Genomic DNA, 20,475 nt, shown 5'->3' with positions numbered 1-20,475 from the left:
CCAAAACTAAACTCTATGGCAGGCAAGCAGTCCTTCCACAGCATCTCTGAGGTATGCTGGGAGCCTTCTGCTGGAATGTTAAACATTTTGTAGTGTTTAGCTTGGAGAATTGTCAAAGTAGTGTTTATTTTCTTCAGAAGCACCGCTCCACCTCCAGTGTTGTGTTAAGAATGGGTACATTAACATCAAAGGCAAATTTGGCAAAGCCCCTGCAGAATAATATTATTTTAATTCCATTTTAACTTCTTTCTCTGCCGCATGTCAGAAAGTTGGTGAATGTTGATCTGTGCAACACTGAGCTGTCTGAATTATGCAATGAGTTCTAAAATTCCCAAGTACCGTGACCTTTAACCAAAGACATTTCTATAAACAAAAACCTGTTGTTGCAGAAGTACTATGTGAAACGATAAAACTAATAAGTAAAAATTTTTATGAAGTATCTTGAATATGCACAGAAACATGCCAAAAATCACACAGTATATTCAGGAGTTTAGTAAGAACATAATCACCTTTTTGTCTTAAAGCAAAACTATGAATGACCTTACAGTTTCATTTAACTAACTTACTTCTCTGTGGTTATGCTTGAATCTCACTTTGAATGTTAACTCTAAACAGCTAACCTGTTTCTTCCCTTTATCCACTTTTTTCACCTATCATTGCATGACACGCAGGGTCAGTTTTGTGCATGACACCCGCTACCAGTATTGGTAGGTTCCAAATTTCTTTATTGATCTCTTTTTTTGTACTGTATATGATGTATATTCACTTGTTTCAAAAATCCTAGGTGAGATTTAGACACTGACTAGAATTAAAGGTTCACTTGTCCTTCTGGTTGACTTTGCAGGGTGTTTAGATTTGTAGATGAAAGCTGCAGTTTAGACATGATATCACCTGCTATAACAACTACACTGCAAAAGCATAATATCATGAATTCCAGTCTGCTTTTCAGTTTTCAAAGTTTTATTTCTCTTTATATTTTATATTGGCTAGTACTATAAAATCATAAAATACTGGAAAAAGCCAGCAAATTTTCATCAGTGTTTTAAAGTTTCATAGTGGTGTGCCTATTTCTCCTTTGCTGTGTGTTAGAAAGTTTTATCAGCGTTTCCCAGAAATGCCTACTTTGATCCACAGAGGTTCTGCTGAAACTCATGATCCGAATCTCACTTCTCCTTTAAATATATATATTTGCAGCTTGAGATTAACATTTTGGGCATGCAAGGTGCAAGTGCAATGTAACAGCCCAGCCTCTAAGACAGAAATCTTTCTTCTGTAGCCCTATCCCAGTGATTTTACTTCTGGTTTTTTGGGCCTATTCAGACAAAACAGTTAAAATATCAAGACTTTAAAACATCAAGTTAATAATGAAGATGCTGATTCAAATTCATTCTTAAAATGAGCAAAAGCAGTGACTTTCATAAAATCGATCTTGCTCTTTTAGATCAAACAGTAGTATTTATATCAGGAAAATGATCATCCCTCTCCCAATTTTTGCTGCAAAGCAGATGGTAATTTAACTCTGATAAAGTCAAGCAGTTCTGCAGTGCTAGTAGGAAGAAAATGCATAAATTGGATTATAAAGGAAGACAGCGGGTATCTGGTTTACTTCAAAACGAAGATACATGGAAATAATTCATTTTTAATTGTGTTTAAAAATTAAGATAAACATTGATCAGTTTTCTTCCCAGTTCAAACCACTGGGTTTTTTTTAGTAGAATTTCACAATTCACAGGTTAAGGGGCTATTTTGGTAACAACCTCATTTGCACAAGTAATCTTCTTCTTAGAGACAACAGTCGCATTTTCAGTGGTCCTTACTCTTTTTTTCTGGGAATCGCCGAGTGTGTTGACAACCTTCCTTTAATTGTACTTGTAATAAGCTATTTTCCCTTTTTTTTTATTTCTCCGCCACGCTTTCTCGCTTTGCACTGTGATTGCATGCCATCTGCCGGTTTAACCCATGATGATGGCTTGCTGCTCTTGATATTCACCATGCCAAAAATACCACTTCTCTTACCATAATGCTGCACCCTCCTGTTCATTGCTTCCATGGTTCCCCTCCTGAAAGTACCCATGATGCACAACGCTACGGCCGCCACTGTCTCTGCAGCAACAACTCCTGCAACAAGTGTTCCCTTCGCCGCAACAGCCACAGCAAATCAGGTTTGCTCCTTTTAAAGCTTTCTTTCACAAGATCCTGAACTCTAAATGAGTGCTGAGATTTTTATTTTAATTTTTTTTAACAAAAAAAATTCTCCCAGAGAATTTTTTTTTAATTTCTGTGTTTACCCCATCAAATTTTACGTTTATTTTTAAGTCGTTTATAGCAAGTGTTTGTGGGACAGGTTGCACTTATTTAGAGTTAACATTTGTTGCAAATAATGATGTAGCTGTGTTTTGTGTTGCGATGTTTGTACCTAATTATTGTGTAATTAACCCAGCTGGAGTTAGAATCGCCGTAGTACCGGACTACTTACAAAAGTCTATGATTAACTCCTAAGTTCAAAAGGAAGATCATCACAGGTTTCAAACATTCAGATGTGTTTATGTAGCCTTCTCCATGAGGTGTGTGGACGTGACTAATTTGTAAGCATGGGAGCTGTTGAAAATCACAAGCAGAACAAGGCATCTGGAAAAAAATGAATAGAAAGAAATGGAATGTTTTCTGGAAATGCTAGTGAACTAAACAGCACTCAAGAGATTTATGACTATGCCTGCTTTCTGTTTGAAAGTGTATCTTTAACCTGGGAATTACATTTCCCTAAGGAAGGATGTTGTTAGAATGAGCCCCGAGGGTTATTGGCCAAGGCAGGCTATGAAAGATGATACGTTCTCCTCTTCTTCTGCAGTTTGTTGTGTTAATGGCAGTTTTCATTTTGGTAGGGTCTCCCTCTCCTCCTGTAGGATCTGATTCCCAGGGAAGATATATCTATTGGAGCCCTTAGTGTGTAGCTTTGACTCCTCTGGGGCTGTAGCGAGTCCCACCCCGATGTGCCTGACGTCTGCCAGGAGAAGGATTTGCACAGCCATTGGGTCACTCTGGCTTTTCTGTTTCTTTGGGACCATGCTCAGGCACTTCCATCAGAGAGGTGTTTTTCCTCAGGTTCTGAGAGGTCAGACAGAGGAAGGAAGCAAGCAGATTTGCTCACCAGCAGAAAGCAAAGGGCTATGTCCCCATCACCTTTCCTTGTGTTGCTCCTGGACAGACTAACAAGCTGTTGCAGACCCAGCAGAAACACTCGCCTGTTGATTCATTTCCCTCTGCTTGCCAAGGGCTTAGAAAGAAATCAGTGAAAATGTTTTGCTTAATAATGTTATACCAACAGGTTTATTTTTTTTTACTGTAATTCACAAAACTATTTAAGTATCCCATAGAAAAATAGAAATTGCTCCAAGAGTTTATTTATAATAATTTAGGAAAAATATACTACCTCTGAAATACACCCTACTTTCTTAAAGAAACACAAAAAGTCCATTTTCTCTTTTTTCTTTTTTTTTCTTTAAGGTTTTTTTGCCTACATTGTGGCATTTGTGCTTTAGCATTTTCAGCAAAAGTGGGTTATTTTTCTGTGCATACTTCTCTGATAGAATAGCTCGTAAAAAATGCTGGGAATAAGGATGAAAGTGCAGCAGGCAAATGGTGCATTTCATGGTCCTTTCCACAGAACAGTGTCTGCATCAGAAAATTGTTTGGTGGTATCCAGTGTAGTTTTGTGATCCCAAAGTGAGTTGAAGATGCCAAGGGCCTATGAGAAAATGGGGTGGTTTAGGGAGGGGATCAGCACAGCAATGCAGCCAGGGCAGCTCTCCACCTGCACTCCTGAGCGCCAGAGGGGCTAAATGTGGATGAAGGTAAAATAAATACATGTATACCTACAAAAGGACCAGTAAGCAGTCTTTTTTTAATTAATGGGAACACTTCCACAAAAGTAACTAGTGCCACTGAGAGGACAGAGGTGTGCCTTAATGCACTTTCTCATCTAGCAGGATGGCAGGCAGAGCCTCTCCTTTCCCAATGAAGATATTGTTTACACTGGAAGATTAGAGCATTTTAAATAAAACAGGAGTTATAGAAAGTGTCTGTTTCTATTTATTTAGTTGCATATATTTGTGTATGTGTATATACATACGACTTCATGCTGAAATTAATGGATGGTTTAACAGGAGGATGGGTTTTCATTTTACTTCAGCCATTGGGCAGTCTGGCATCCAGTTCATTTGCTTTTCTAGAAGTCCACGTTAGGTCAGGGTAAGTTTCCCTGGAGAGTCCTGCCTCTTTGTCTTGCTTGTGGAAGGAACGTGGGTATGTTACCAAAGCTCTGCACCACTGCCTGTGTAGGAGATGAGTTCTACACCAGCACTGTTCTTGTTGACTTCTGTAGCACGTGCCATTGCTGTCTCTGTTTTTCTCCCTTATCTTTGTTTTAGTTACTGTGAGTCTTGAACAGCTACTGTAAAAAAACCTTGTATTTCAAAGTAGGGTAAGTAGTTAGTAGTTACTTCTTCTTTATAAGAGACAAAAATCCCAAATTTTCAGTTTATTTACAACCTCCTAAGATTGGAAACAAACCTACAACACTAGGAGAGGTCACACAGTAACTCTGGCCCTAACTTTTCATATTTCTTTAGCCCAAGAAACACAACAGGCGCAGGTTCTTAACTTGGTTATTAACATGACTTTGTTCATGGTCATAACATTCTTGGTGTCCTCGTGTATGCATTTAAGTTCTCCCACGTATTTCAGAAAAGGACATCTTTATTCTCAGCTAGATAAAATTTCCTTTCCTGGTCTGTGCCATACTGCTTTGCATTTTTCTGGGGTACAGCTTCCTCTTTCAGGTGTTTTTACCATACTTTATTTTACAACCTGAAGACTTCAGTCTGTCCCATTTCAGCTCCCACAACTTCTACTCACAATGCTAGGCATGAAAAGAAAGTTGTAGTTTAATATAATTTGACTTAGTATTTTGATGTTGGGAAAGATGTCTGGTCTTCCCTGGATTGGGTGTGATGATCTTGGTGCCCTTGAAGCACCAGCAGAAGGGAAGAGTCAACACGCCAAAAGTTAGAGTCTCAGCTTATGGCTGAAAAAAACTAGTAACTCTGTTGAGTCCAGTAAATTATTTAGTACGTGCTGTCAGCTTGTATTTTGGGGGGAAAAAAACCACTGTGTCTCATGTCTTCTTTATGTCCTTTCTTTCAGAAAATAACACAAGTAACAGCCCAAAATGCACCTGCACTCACACACACACACACACACACACACACACACACACACAGTCAGTCATGCTTGGCCAGCAACTCTGGGCACTGTGTGTACCATGTATGGCACGGGGCATGTGAGAATATTGTGTAGGGTTAAAAGCTATACTGTAGTACATCTGTGCAGGGTGACAGCAGTTAATAATATATGGAGAATTTGGAATCTTATGCTTTTCTAACTTAAAAAGGTTAGGTTTTAAAACCAAAGTCATTTTCTTGCCATATACTTCAAAGAGGAAGAGGATCACTTTGGCTCAGTGCTATGTAAACAGGATGCAGCAAAAATGGTTTAGCAGACCCTGTTTTGCAAAGCCCCATTAAAAACTGACTATGTTGATACAAGAGGTGGTGGTGTTGCTTTTGTGTTAGGACATCACTTCAGGGAGTGTCCCCGCTTACTTTAGCTGCCAGGCTGTGGTGAGAGGTTATGGAGTGCATGGACTTCAGCTTTTCAGTGAAAGCCAGGTGGACACCCAAAAGTGTATGAGGAGTCCAGAAGCATAGCTGGTCACAGGTGAGAAGCCCTTCCTCTTTTCCTTCTTCCCCCCTTTCACAGTTGCTCCAGCCGTTCCCACCAGAATGGAGCTTGAAACCTCAGCTGCTTAATAGCGCTTCAGAGGTAGATCCTTAGTGAACTTATGTTTGGGTGTCGTTTGGGGATTCTGACAGCTTTTTCTTGGAGCAAAGTTCCAAGTAATGTGAAATGATGGTGAGAAGCAGTTAGGGCATGTATACAGAGGGTTCGGTCCTGGCGCCCTCTAGTGCATGCATGTGGACAGAGGTAGGTAAAACATCTTATGTAAAGTATTAATGCAGTCTTTGTGTGTAAATATACACGTCAGAGAATTTTAACAAAGCTTTTAATTGTTACTCCTGTAGCTACTGGGGTAGCAGTACTTGAGTAAGCAAGGAAACCTTACCTGCTCAGCTTCACTTACAGGTAAAATCACAGAGTTGTTTAGGTTGGAGAAGACCTCTAAGATCTTTGAGTCTAACCATTAACCCAGGACTGCCAAGGTCACTACTAAACCATGTCCCAAAGTGCAGTGGCTACATGTCTTTTAAATATGTCCAGAGATGGTGAATTGGACAGCCTGTTCCAGCACTTGACAATCCTTTCCATGAAGGAATTTTGTCTAATATCCAATCTAAACATCCCCTGGTACAACTTGAGGCTGTTACCTTTCATCCTATTCCTTGTTTCTTGGGAGAAGAGACCAACCCCCACCTTGCTACAACCTCCTTTCAGGTAGTTGCAGAGGTAAAGAGCAATATTTATTGATGATTTTAAGCTAAGAATGTACAGTGCTGTAGTTTCAGAATGATATAAAAACCATAGAACTTAAGGAAAATTATTTGGAAGTGTGTTTCTCTTCTTGTTTTACCATTTGCTTTATAAGTAAATACAGGATTAGAAACGGGGAAAGATTAAATAGAGCCCACTTGGAGGTGATGTTCATGTTATTGCTAATGCAGAAAGATGTGACTTCTCTACCCTGCAAGCCCAAGATGGTTTAATAACAGAGAATAATTTACACTAAAATTATTTGAGGAGGTGTTACTCTGAATATTGAGGCTGAAGTTCAATTTTAAGTAATGACAACACCTGCTTGGGAGATCTTTCAATTTCTATGTAGAAGACCTTACTACTGTTTCATTTTTACATATGTCTTGGTGAGTCCTTCCATAATTAAAAGGTTAGGACTCAGCCCAAAATTAAAACACTTCAGTGTTGGTGTCTGAGTGTGGATGTCTACATGCAAGATACAAGTTTAAGTGTACCTATTGTAGACTTTGAAGTTTATCAGTCCAGTCAAATGAAGTCTGGAGTGCAGTCTGGCTTGTCCTTCAAAAGTCTCACTGCACTTGGTCCAGTTGCCTAAACGTGTGTCTGGTGACATTTTAAGACTGTCCTAAGATAACCTTGAATGTCTAGGTTGTCCAAGACATTTTCACAAGCTTGTCAGATGCAGTACAGGACCTACAGGCAAATATGCACACTTACTTCTGACCCAGGAGCTGGATGACAGGCAGGAGACCTTAGCCCAAATGGTACTAAAAGCCTGGTGAGCAAATGTGGGTGATCACATGAAAGGATCTGCAGGCTTTGTTGGCTTACTGACTAGGTTGTATCACCACATTGAGTGTCATGGGGGGTTAAGACACCAGCATTTCTGTGTCCTCAAGCTCAGTTGGTGCTTCCTTAGTTCCTGGTTATTAGAGGACAATTACCAAATTCAAAATGATGAGTCTTTTAGTTCAGAACAGTATCTGGCTATGTTTTCTGTAGCAATGAAAATGAGCCAGAGACTGACAGTATAAAAATAGCATTAGAGAGAATGCCGATTGAAGATGTTGTTTAGTGACAACAGGTTATATGACCTTTTAGCAGGAAGGAAAAATTAAAAGGACAGATGCAATAGAAGAATGAAGCACTCATAAGCTGTGTCTGAAAAGGAATATAAGATCAACAGGCTGTCTCATGCTAAGGCTTGTGATTATCTGGCACAGCTGTTTTAAATTATGCATCAGCGTTCTCACTGAATTAGGTGGCAATTATGCAGATATTAATTATGAAATGATTCAGTAGCCTTCAGTTTTGTCAAAATCTGTTAGAATACAATTAAGTGAAAATAAAAATACTTATGTTCGAGAAAAGGAAAATTAAAATATTTGCTTCAGAATTCAAAAACTAGTTAACATATTGTAAAATACAAACATGGCAAATTTTTGTGATTTGAGGCACCATATGTGGCAGCTCCCTCAGGACGGAGCAGAACCGGCACGTGCAGCAACAGAACACCTTTCCTTGCCAAGGTGCCTGCAAAGGCAGCACCACTCCCAAGGGAGGCAGATTTTTCTTGGACTGAAATGTCATGTGGCACCTACTCAAGCTGATCTTTCCTTCTGCATAAAGCAGAAGTACTAGTTGTTCCCTCTTGCAAATACTGTCTGGTGTTCCGCAAAAAGGCCTCCTCTCCAGTCTACCTCTCTAACCCTGGGAGACCTTCTGGCAGGGCAGAGGTATGGCCATAGTGCTACTGACAGGCTTTTACTGTCTCTCATTCACTTTCTTCCTCATGGAAAACTGCTGTACTTGTAAACTGAGGGAAGAGTAGCAATATACTGAGAAAATGAAATGAAAAAATCCAGTAAATAGTAGGAAAAAAAGAAGGTGAGAAGGGAAAACAAATGTAAGAACATTACAAATAAGAACCTGTGCAAAAGTCTTGTTAGCGATTTGAAAATCTTTAATTGCAGTTTCAGAGGGAATGGGGGAACAGGTAGGAAAGCACTTCTGCTGGGAATACTGAGTATCTAAACAATTTTTGTCTTCTTATGACTGAAAGATGACTGAAAGTTTTGGTCTAAAAATTTCATGAAGTCCCAAGTTAAATACCTCTTTAGAAAATTTTGTTCTAACAACAGAAAAGGTGAATTGAATATAACATTCAAAGAAGTCCAAAGAAAGGAGGCAGAGTAACAGATTTCTTTCTCAGACACATTATCAGAGGGAATACTTGCAGGGAGCCAGCCTTGGCCAAAACATAAGCAAAACATGTTAGTGCTGGGCATCTACCAAGCCCATCTATGGTGCCTTGGCATGTGGAATGCAGGACTGGACATCTTGCCTTGTACCTGTACCAGGCTGGAGAAACAAATCAAAACGACCCTTTATCATGAATAGTCAATTCTCTAGAGAAGGTATTTAAATAGCAATAGCTTGTCAGAGTAGGAAATGCAAATTTAAACTGCCTGCTGTGTTTTTCATGATAGAAAACCAGGAATCACAAGCCTCAATTCCATCAAGTTATCTTGTCTGACACCAAGTTACAGGAAAGTGTAGCTGTAACTTGTGAAATTATCAGTTTACAGACTCAAGTGAGAGTTTTGAATCTTGAAGTCCACAACAAATGTCAAGCAGTGTCAGGAAAAGATCCTTTGAATTGTGTTGAAGAAACTGATGTTACAAAATTTATGACAAAACTTTGTTTTCTTAAACTGTAAGGTAACAAAGAAGCAAAGACAAAAGATTACCCTGGAAAATGTAAAGGAACTGTATTTTAGTCTCATGCAAACTCTAACCAAGTCTTTGTTCTACTTTTAATAATAGTTTTTTGTCTCTTAAGATAGTGTGTTGTTTCTCTGTAGATGTGGCAGACTTCAGGCTTGCATACAGAATTTTAGATCACATGCTTGTATACAAGAAGCCAGTGGAAAGAAATGGGAAAATATCTGATTTGGTTTTAATTCTCCCATCACACTCCTCTCGCATGTATAGGATTAAAACCTGACTTCTTCTGATAGCCTGCTAGATGGCAGTGTCACACAACATCAGCAGTAAGAAAACACTTCTTTTATATAACAAAAATCAAAACAGATTTCCCTTTCCTGTTATAGCTTTATATCCTGTTATACCTATATATCTTTTTAGCTTTCATATCATTGAAATTAAATTGTTGATGTTTGACATGAAAAATTCCTTTTGTTTTCTTGCTTTCAATTATTCAACAAATGATAATTTGACAAGTGGAGTAAAAGTCTTTTAGGGCATATATTTATTATTTAAACATAGGAAAATTTTTCTAAGGTCATCTAATTTTGTAGGCATTTGGGGGAAAATGAGTTTGTTTCATCGTGCGTACACAAGGCTCATGTGAGTCTGTGTTTTTCCATCATAAAATTTTAACCACACAGAGCAGTGCAGAGCTCCAGATGTACATGTTTAGGATTCTGTTCTTTGAAATAATTGCATCTACACATCTCTAGTTTTTTCAACTATTTTTCTGTGAATTGAACAAAGATCATATTTTTATTTCAGTGTATGATTAATTGCCTACCAGAAATACCAGTCTTTGGCTTTGAGTGTGCAGAAGGCTGCCCATGTAACCACAGTAGAAACATCTTTATATTTATTTATTTATTGGTTGGTTGGTTGTATCTGTCATGACTTTCAGCTGAAGGCAGAAATTTGTTAACTTGCCTGACTTAATTTTTAAGGCAAGTTATCTTCCATGACACACACAAGTATGTACATCTGTTTATGAGAGAGCATTCAGATAAAAGAAAATTAAGGAAGCAGTAGGTAGTCAAAAGTCATGAAGATTAAGATTTCCTCAGAGAAGTTACAAGTATAATGAGTTTTATAAAACTGACACAAATGTTATAAACATGCTGTCTGATGAGTAACAGTGATGGACCTAAGCTGGGTACCTTTCTGTGTCTGAGTTAAGTTCCAGGAAAAAGAAAACTGGGTGAGGATGCTTAGGAAAATTGCAGGGTCAGAGAAATAACTCCCCTGCAAGAGGAATATGGCCACTTTCACAGATAATGCACAACTTGGGCTTGGCCTTTCACTCATTTATGCTCTCAGTTCCTCTGTGTAAGAGTTTTCTGGCAGTTCCTAAAATTCAAAAAGAGAAGGGTAATGACCTAAAAGTAGGAAGTGCAAAACGCATGATTGCAGTAGCTCAGACCTGCTGAAAGGTAAAATTGAGTGGCTATTCGAAACAGTCACTGTCTGGGTGCTCCTAAAATATTATAGCAGTAGTTTTCTCATTTCTATTTAGTCTTGTCTGCTGCCTGTGCAACTAGTTAAAAATAGGTTTTGGTAGAATATATTAGAGTATGTTATGATAAATTTTTAGCACTGCATTATTTATTACTTTAAAGAAGAATAAATAAAGCCAGATTGCTTTCCTTTTTAAAACAACTAGTCCTGTTTCTCCAGAGTGAGTAAATACGTATTAAAATGCACTCAATTTTATATATTATTACTTGAGTAAATTACTTGAGTAAATACTTATTGAAGCTCTTAAGTGAGCTAAAGGATTGGCAGCACAAGTGGCTTTAGACTCTCTTTCAGGACCTTGTGAATATTAAAGAAAAGAATGATGCTGCTGAGCCCTTGAGCCCTTTGGAATCCCATAATTGCCCTGATTTTTTTTTTAGATCATCTTGAAGAGTTGGATTCAGACAAGGTCTTTGTCAGCTTTATGACACTCTGATGGCCAACACCTTATGCCTGGTAGAATGAGAACATGCAAGCAGATGTGTCCACTTCAGCATGGACACGTGACCCTCAGCCTTTTCCAGAGGCATATTGTCAATATATGGGACAGGCAGAACTGGTCACACTCAGATTTAGGGAAGAAAAAAGATGATGGAGCAAGGCACCGGAATAACCATGTGAGAGGATGGGCTATGAAAAAGCCAAGCAAATACACCCCTACCCATCAGGAAACACCCAATTGCCCCCCCCTCCCCGCCATGTTAGGCACTGTTGGCAGGCAACCGAAGAGGTCATCTCTGCCCTTTATATACAAATCAGAGGTCACCTTATTGATGAGCAAAGTAGACAAATGTATTGAGGTTGCACTGGATTGAGTAACAGTAAGATAAAGTCCTCCTTCCCCACTGGATTGAGAGGACCATGGTTAGTGAGAAAAATGAAGCACATTAAATGATAACATGCTGGAAATGAGAATGAAGTTTATGGCCATCAAGAGAGGAGTAGCAAAGAAAAGAAGCCAGGCTGCATTTAATGGAAATGAGAGTTGGAGCCAGCTCAGCTGTTAACCAGTCGAGGACAGGGGCAAAACCTATCCTTTTGGGAGAGTGTCAGTGGAAGTCCTTGGGGTGAGGGATTGGAACATTTGGGATGGTGCTCCATGGAGGTGCTGCTGCAGAAGCTATGGGAAAAGAAGGTGAAAAAGTCCATCCATAAGGCTATGTAAAAATGAGGTATGACCAGGCGTAACTGATATGATAGAGATTACTCTCAGTATGTGTCTGAACATTTACTCATCTTTTTCCACTTCTAATTATTTAAAAAAAACCCCCTGATTTATTTTGAAGAAACAAAATGAGGCACATACCACAAAAGAACATTCTAAAAGAATATGAAAAATAAAAAAATGGAGGAATTTCCCAAAGGCATGGGGAAATAAAAATAGTGTTGGGGAAATAAAAATAGTCTTGGGTTCCATGTCATAGGGAAGAAATATTTGGTGTTAGTTTTATTTTTAGAAAGCGGGAGAAGTTATGAGGCAGCCTGATATGAGCTGGCTGTCTGAAAATATCTGTTGTTTTTAATGTATACCCCAGATATATCTGACCAGTCTGCTACTCATGTGAAAAACATGAAAACAAAAATGTCACTGTGGAAGGATTTGTCTGTCCTGATGCAGGTGTCCAAAAGTTAAATACCTCAGTGCGAACTATTTGCCACAAACTCTTATATTTGATAGAGGGGAAAAAAGCATCACAAGTCGATAATCTGTCTCATGCTAAAATCAGTTGCCTGAGGTAGACTAGGAAGATGTAAAATGGGTGACCAGCTGAGGCATTCATGTCTGAAATCATGTGAGATGAATCTTGTCTACAAGAACCTCCTATTACTACACTGCTTTTAAAATGGAAGGCTGAGCAGTCCAAACTGTTTACTGTGTATTTTTGGAGGGATAAGTGCTTTGCAATGTGGAGGTCAAATACAATCTTAATGTCCTCTTAAAATATATTAATGCTTATAGAGCACAGCGTGATTTGGAGTAATAATTTCAAAACTTCTGATAGAGAAACTTGTCATAGGTAGATGCAAAGTCATGTTTTCCGGCTGATCCACTGTGACAGGTCTTCAGTTGAACAAGAGTTCATGTACAAGGAATTCATGCAGAATGGTAAATTTTCTATATTCATTGTTGTATAATAAATCTGGAACTGGAAGATAAATTTAACTCAGAGAAAATAAAGCTTTGTGAATTGTAGCTTCAAAACAGAAAATCTAAAGCCAAACCATGTTCTTGAAATTCTAGTACCTAGTCATGATCCTTAGTAATTTGGTAATTCAATTAACTGTATCAAGTAAAGCTGTAGCAAGGTCAAAAGAGTTCACAAAGGTGGAATTTAAGAGACTCTCAGTTTTACTTTTTAAGTCTTGAGACTGATCACAGCTGCCTTTGTTGGGTCTTAGGAAATCCCAAGCTGACATAGATTTGTCTGCCAGTGACTGTGGGCTGGTAGTCAGTGAGAAGCTGAAACCATTGGCAGTAACAGCTCTCTTGGATGTCATTCCCCAGGAGGACACTGCAGAATTGTCATCCTTAGAATCAACCCTGTCCGAATTTAGGGATTTTCTGTGTTGCACAGGGTGCTTAATGATTACTATGATCACTCAGAGGTCCTGAAAGTAAAGGTCTAAAAGAGCCGTGCTCTGGTAGAAAAGAAAGTCTTGACATTTAGAAGCTGAAAATGCCACCTTTAAAGAGATGGAAAATTTGGAAGTGCAAATGCTTCTTGTGGCTTCTTGGTGGCTAAAAAGCATTTTGCAGACAGTGAGATTCAGTCTATGTATTACTAGTTTCAGTGAGGTCTGATAACTATCATTGGCACAATTTCAGCAATTTTAGTCTAAAGGGTAGTCAGCTTTCTGTCACTTCAAACAGGTCCCAAGCAAGAAGGCAATGGAGAGGGTACCTATATCTGTGATTGCCTCCAAAAAATGCCATTTCCTGTTATGAAATCTTCTGTGCATTATTACCCCAGACTGTAAGTGCCAGGCCATTCTGCTGATGCTGGAAATAGTGTTCTTATTAGGTATCTTACTGCAGCAGCAGAAGGTATGTTTTCTGGCACATCTGTATCCACACCTATGGATCTTATCCATACAGAGCACGAGGAAATGCTTTCCCATGCTTGACCTGTAGACTTTTGTACGTGGGACAATACATACTCATTGTATAGTCTTGTTTTTCAGGGGTTTATGCTTATATATACTATGGTAAAAGTGTCAATACATTATATCCTGTTGCTGTGAAGTATAAAGATATAATAGTATCATGGCAAATATGACAAGTCATATATATGTGTATTTGACGTGTAATTCTTCAAAGAGTAGTGAACATGAAGGTTGTTGGACTTACTAACGAGGCAATGCAGACTCTCCAGTAAGTGTTTGCAGGGATGTTCCTTTGCCCGTATATTCTGTACACCACCTTCTTTTTCAGCATGCAAGTGATGGAGCAATTAGCAGCCATGCCGGCTTAGATAGCCTCCATCTTCCATCACAGTTTATTACTTTGTTTGTGTATTAAACAGAAGAGGTTCACAGTGTGTTTTCCATGTAAATTAGCTTAGCATTTTATGTTTCTTTGTCAGACACTGTGAAAAAAAACAGTTGCAGAAGGTGATGCCTGTGTATGTAGCTGTGGCAGAGTTGTGATATCTTTTGAGAAACAGGGTGTGAACATATAATTAAAGAGTATGGGAGATGTTTTACACTTCGTGGCTAAGGTTAAAAAAGAAATGTAGCTCCTCAGTTCTGCGACTGCACTGGAGAAGCTTGTTCTGAAGGAGAGACTTGAGGGTTTTTTCCCTAGGACTCCTACGTATACTAGAAATAGCCGGGTGCAACATGCCCTAGTTACATCCCCTGCACGAGGGGTGGCACATTGAGGGCTGTGTGGTGGGAGCAGGCCGGCTCCGTAGCCAGTGGCAGCAGGAGAAGCATGGCAGGGAGGGCTCCAGCTGCTCCTCCAGCACCCACAACATGTAAACAGGACATGCTCACACACAGAGGAAAGTGTTTACATTGTCTTTGCTGTTTCCTGAGGTTTGACAGGAGAGAAACAGGAGGAACAGGGACACAGCAGTGAAGTCCTGACCCTGTGCTTTGCCACTGCCACTCACCAGGGCAGGGATGAGGAGGGGTGCCTGCTCTTTCACACTGCCCAGGACCCCTCTGTCCTGCCTCACACACAGCAGGGTGAGTGGCACTTCAGTCATCACAGTGCCATTTTCCCATGAAGCAGCCTGAGATTAGGCTCTCTGCCTTCTCTGTCATGCATTTTGAGGAAATTGGAAACATTGGTCTTGTGGGTCTATTTGACTAAAGAAATCTTGGCACAAGGGGCAGTTATGTCTCCTGTATAGGGAGCAAAAAAGCTACAGGAAAATGCAAGATTATCCCCACAAAAGTTGGCCGACTGTGTAGTCAGCTGCAGTGTCTGAAATTCTGGGATTTTTAACACTGAGTAGGTTTCAGGTTATGTCCCATTAAATGAGACCTTAGGATCCTTTAAATACACTTGTGTGATTATGGCTAACCCAGTATAGCTAAAGCTGCTTTATTAATTACATTGACATGTTGAGTTGTAACTTGCTAAAAATATCAGTGCTGAAAATCTTGGTCACTTCTTATTTTCAGCATGGCTGTGTTTTTTGTACGTACTATCAAATCACTGTGCTGGAACTGGACCAGGGTTATCACAGACAGGGCTTTATTATTTAAGCAAAGGTATTTCTTTGTTATTTCAATAGGAAACAGAAGATAGGCGATAAGCTAACATGCTCACAATGGGTGGAAGTTCATTAAAAATATATGTCCTTGTTGTGTGTATGATGTATTTAGATGTTAAGCCCTTTGGAGCAGCAGGTGTTTGTACAGCATCATTACAATGGAAACTCGCGTGTCACCACATTTTCAGTGCTGATGGTAATCAAAGACTGCTTTTTGTCAAACTGGCAGGTTTGGCAGGGTCAGGGAGCCAGCAGTTGTGTACAGAGAGCAAGGCTGTGGTGCTGTGAGGTGTAGGGAGGCTGGATGGGCAGGGGATTAGAACAAACACCTTCCACACAGAGGCAAGCCTGTTTCTTTTTGGAGGTCTGTATGTCAGAGGTAGTATGTTGCTGAAGTTACTTTCAAAACACTTTTTTTCCCTTTTAATATAAATATTGCATTAAGCAATGGTGTAACTTTGTAATACACAAGTAGGTCAAAGTGCTGTAATGACTGCCTTGCATACCACCTACAAATACAGCTTAAAATTATGCTGAGTGCCAAATTAAACAGAAAGAGCAGGTGATAGACTCTTAATTCCTTGACTTGTGTTTAAGTCTGGAGCACAGGTTAGCAATGGCATGATAAAATATCACACTCCTGGCTTGATATCACTTTCACTGACAGACATTCCAGGCATGTGATGGAAATCTAGACCATTTTCCAATACTGTGAGCAGGTGGAGTTGGTGCTGGGCACATTGTGCATTTAACCTTACCAGTATTGGAAACACGAAAGTTTACACCTGTAAAATGGTTGCTCCACCCACAGTTTGAGACATTATGGAGGTAAAGTAACAAGTTTTGTAACTAGTTAGGCTCACAGAGGTACCATTACGGTTGTCCCCTGAATTCCATTCCCTGGCATAAGGAAGCGTGAGATAACCTCTCAAGATCTCTGATATGAAGGTATTTTTTTTAGGAAATAAGCAGTTGCTGTAAGTGAATTGAAAAGACACTTAACTTTGTGAAAACACTCAGCCTGATACATCTTTTTGCTTGTTAGTGGCAAGGGGCCCTGCCTCCACTGTTTCCATATTCATTCCTGACTTTCTGGGAGCATGGCAGGAGTTGGAGGGTCACCCCAGGCACAGATGCACTTTTGAGCTCCCTCAGGAGGCACAGGGCTGCTTCCACCTCCCCTGGTAGCCAGGGCGCTGATGATGCACACCCCACCTATGGCCAGGCCCTTCTTTGTGCCTTCAGCACCACCTCCAGCATTTTGACACGTAAAATGTCTCTGCACGTTCTCATAAACATGAGGACCTCTATGTGGGGAAGACAACTAGGTTTGTGAAACACAAATGTCTCCCAGGCAGCATGAGGATACGGGATGCTGTCCCACATAGGATGCTGTCCCGCATGGGATGCTGCCCTGTGTGAGCTGCGCCTGAGCTTAGTTAGTCCAGCACCGGCCATCTGGGCAAGCTGCTCTCCCTGCATCCCCTAAAAGCACGATCACACTTTCCTTTCTCTTAACAGATAATCCTGAAATAGCCGGCAGGAGCGGAACGGAGTGTCACGAAGCCTCCCTGCGGACAGCCAAGCACGGCTACTGTACATACTACCCCGTCTCCTCCTCTCTAGAGTTGCCACAAACTGCATGCTAAGTCAAGAATTTGTTCTTATGGACAAATCAAAAACTCAAAAAAGCTAGTGCTGCTATGTCATATATGAATATTAAATATGGTATGCTTACTATACTCCAACCTAAAATAGTTAACTACCTGATACCAGCTGTGATGTTTCAAGACATAAAGGGTAACATTTAGTTTTAAAGATTTTCTAAGCATAGTTTAATTCTTGCAAATTTTGTCTTTTCTCCATAACTACACCTAACGAAAATGGTCCAGATAAGTTTGTCTCGTGAGATTCATTGCTTATGAATCTTTCGAGCTCAGCAATAATTGAGTTGTATTGGCTAAAAACTTATCCCAATTGCAGGTTTAATTTTCACCCAAAATATGATTGAAGGTGTTCTTCTCGGTTAAAAAAAAATCTTGGTTTTGCTCCCCTGGTGAGTTGATTCCAAGACAGAGGAAGTGAAATGCAGCCCAGTGTCCTGCACATCATCCTGCCAATCTGATATTTTTAGCAAGAAGTCCAAAGGAAAGCACAAATTCTTTAGATGCACATGGTTGGTGTTTGACTTGTATGGAGAAGTTGCATTTGAATCATAGCAGAATAGCAGAAGAAAATTTTAAAAATTTGCACAGTATGAGCTTCATACCCCTTTCAATCCCCAAAAGAACAAAGTCTTGAGAATATTATTTTACGAATATATTTATAATGTTTTTAAAAGAGACTTTGCAGAAGTGCCTAAATTTTGTCACATCAGACTTGATGAAAGTAAGCCTGATGCCAACAGTCAAATCTCACCGGATGCGAATAATCTTTGAAACTCATAGTCAGGTTACCAAAAGATCCAAGCTGTTAAGAAATAACTTCTAGAAGTGTAAAATCAAACAAAACAAAACAAGACCAAATTAACAAAAGAAAAGGTGAAAAAGGCTATAGATAAAGAGATTGTATGATACTCTAATTTAATTAAAATTCAGTTGAGTCACTGCAACTTCATAGGTGACTTTAATCTAGGCTATTAACTGAACACTAAGAATGTAGATTGAGATTCAGTTTAATAAATCATTACTGTATCTGCATTTTTTTAATTGGATTATAAGATTGTAACCAGATTAGAGTGGAGAAAAAATAGTTCTTTTAATTGTTTTTCTTTAAAAACATATTTTATGTCACAAAAGTATGAAGATATCTTTAATACAATTATATACATGTTATATATACATACATACATATATATGGATGAAGCAGATTTTAATGTTGTTTACTTTTTTAAATACTTTGTTGATTTACAAGGTAATTATATATGTATAATTAAAATTTCATTTCTTTGATTTGAGATTTGTTTCAAGCACTATTGTACCAAATATTTCATATTTCACATTTTACATGTTGCACATGTATCACATAAATGACATAGTTTTTAAATTATTGTTTAAAAAACAAGACAGCTGTTATAAGTGGATATTATGTATAATTGTTTGCAGCATAAGTTTTCTATGTGGACATTATTAGTGATTGCAGTATTTTAACTTAACCTCTTCAGATTGATTGTAAACTATTTTAAACTTTGGCAACACTGCCTGTTCTGAACGACTGAAGGCACTAACCATATTATTATTTGTCTAGGAAATTATTTTCCGGGCTAAATCTTGTTTGTCTGATGTCTAATTACTATCTATTTATATATAAAGCTGGAGATTTGATCATCCGAAAGAGAAAAAATAATCACAATTCGATTGTAAAATTAACATAGTGCTTGTAACGTTGCATTAGTTTTAATTTGTGCAAAAATAATGTATCTTAACTTGTTACTTTAGCAGTTAAGGTATCACCATTATAAACTATTAAAACACTAATATTTGTAGACTTTCTCAGTCATTATATCTAGGTAGTTGACACTGCAACTTGCCTATATCTGTCAAAGTTGTTTTTATTTTTTTATAATAGTTAATTTAGGCATTTGGGTAGCTTATTGTATAATACTAAATGGTAAATTATCCATGTTGTTTAAATATTTTATGTAGATAACTCTTCAAGACATCATTTTGTGTGAACTTTTTATGTTTCAAAATAACTGTTATTCTATGTTTTTTACAATTAATCCAATATTTTTGCCCATGGATGACGAAGCTTCAGATACATCAGGTCTTTCATCCAGATAAACTGACAGACAAAAAGAGAAAATGTATTTTTAATAAGAGATCCACTTTCCGACTTTATGACTTTGTAATATTCCTGAAAACTGTACAAGTGCAAACCTATGCTAACAGTAAGGAGGCAATTACAGAGATGTGCAAATACATGTACAACAGATTCTGCATTTTATTTATTTATAAAGTAATTTTATAGACTATTTCAAAATTTGGGAAGATCTAAAACTATTTTTCTGTATAAATATTATTTGCCAAAACTTCATTTATATTTTAAAAAAAGTCTAATGAAAATGATTAAATTTTAAATGCTTTGTTTAATTAAAAAAATACAACAAATACAACCCCCCAAAAGAACCATGAGATGGGCCAACACAGAGACAGTGAATACTGTAGCTGGGACATGGTTTCAAGTAACTTGGGATGTCTCAGCATTTATTTTCTTCAAAGGATACAGCACCTCACCGAAATACCGTTTTGTTTGCCTCTCTCATCCAGCATAATTGACGATACGTACAATGAATATTTCGGTAACAGTTAAAAGAAACCCCTCCATTCACTCTTTTTCAGCATATATAATTACTAGTGGTCTGTTAAATAGCCGTTCTACTTCTGTTGTGACGTTAAATTCATCCACCCAATGTACAACAACTGAAATAAAAAGAAGCATTTTAAAATGAGAGCAGAGTCAGGGAGATCCTTTCGTGTAGTGCGGCTCTGGGAAAAGGGGCCTGGGGTGACAAAAAATAACCAAAAGAAACTGGAGGACTTTTCCAAAAAGTATATATTTAGCTTAGTTTAGTTTGTATGTATGTATGGCCAGGCTTTGCCAATGAAGATTTGGGAAGGGCCCTCCCCACGTGGGTGTGCCCTTCCAGCCTGTGCAGTGGATTTTTTAGGTGAGGCACAGCGTGCGCAGAACTGGCCACACCGTTTAAGTCCCAAGGTCCATCTGCCACGGCCAAGCGAGCTTGGACAGTGACAGTGAAAGTGAAGTCCTCGGGACTGTCACAGCACCCGGTACTAACCGGGGCTGACCCTGCTGAGCAAACGAGATGGGATGGGAGGGAGGCATTGAACTGCCAGGGGACGGTCCCCACTGAGACTCGAACTCAGGTCCTTGGGATTCGGAGTCCAGAGTGCTCTCC

The 20,475-nt window shown here is 38.9% G+C and overlaps 1 protein-coding gene across 9 annotated transcripts in view; it reads left to right on the top strand.

The window, feature by feature from the left end:
• The window catches only part of MBNL2 (muscleblind like splicing regulator 2), a 110,208-nt gene extending 90,201 nt beyond the window's left edge, over nucleotides 1–20,007 (top strand). For 5 of the 9 annotated variants that reach the window (XM_071549299.1, XM_071549326.1, XM_071549270.1 and 2 more), the window contains 3 exons: nucleotides 672–707; nucleotides 2,068–2,162; nucleotides 17,079–17,193. In XM_071549299.1, the coding sequence (XP_071405400.1) occupies nucleotides 672–707; nucleotides 2,068–2,162; nucleotides 17,079–17,093 (146 nt within the window). In that variant the 3' untranslated portion in view covers nucleotides 17,094–17,193. Of the gene's footprint in view, nucleotides 1–671; nucleotides 708–2,067; nucleotides 2,163–17,078 lie in introns of all 9 variants that reach the window. The other 4 variants (XM_071549344.1, XM_071549317.1, XM_071549335.1 and 1 more) reach the window with 2 other exon arrangements.
• The last annotated feature ends 468 nt before the right edge of the window (nucleotides 20,008–20,475 follow it).

Source organism: Pithys albifrons, chromosome 1, assembly GCF_047495875.1.
Source record: "Pithys albifrons albifrons isolate INPA30051 chromosome 1, PitAlb_v1, whole genome shotgun sequence".
Classification (NCBI taxonomy): domain Eukaryota; kingdom Metazoa; phylum Chordata; class Aves; order Passeriformes; family Thamnophilidae; genus Pithys; species Pithys albifrons.
Note: the sequence above shows the minus strand (reverse complement) of the source record. Positions and strands in the feature narration are given on the sequence as shown.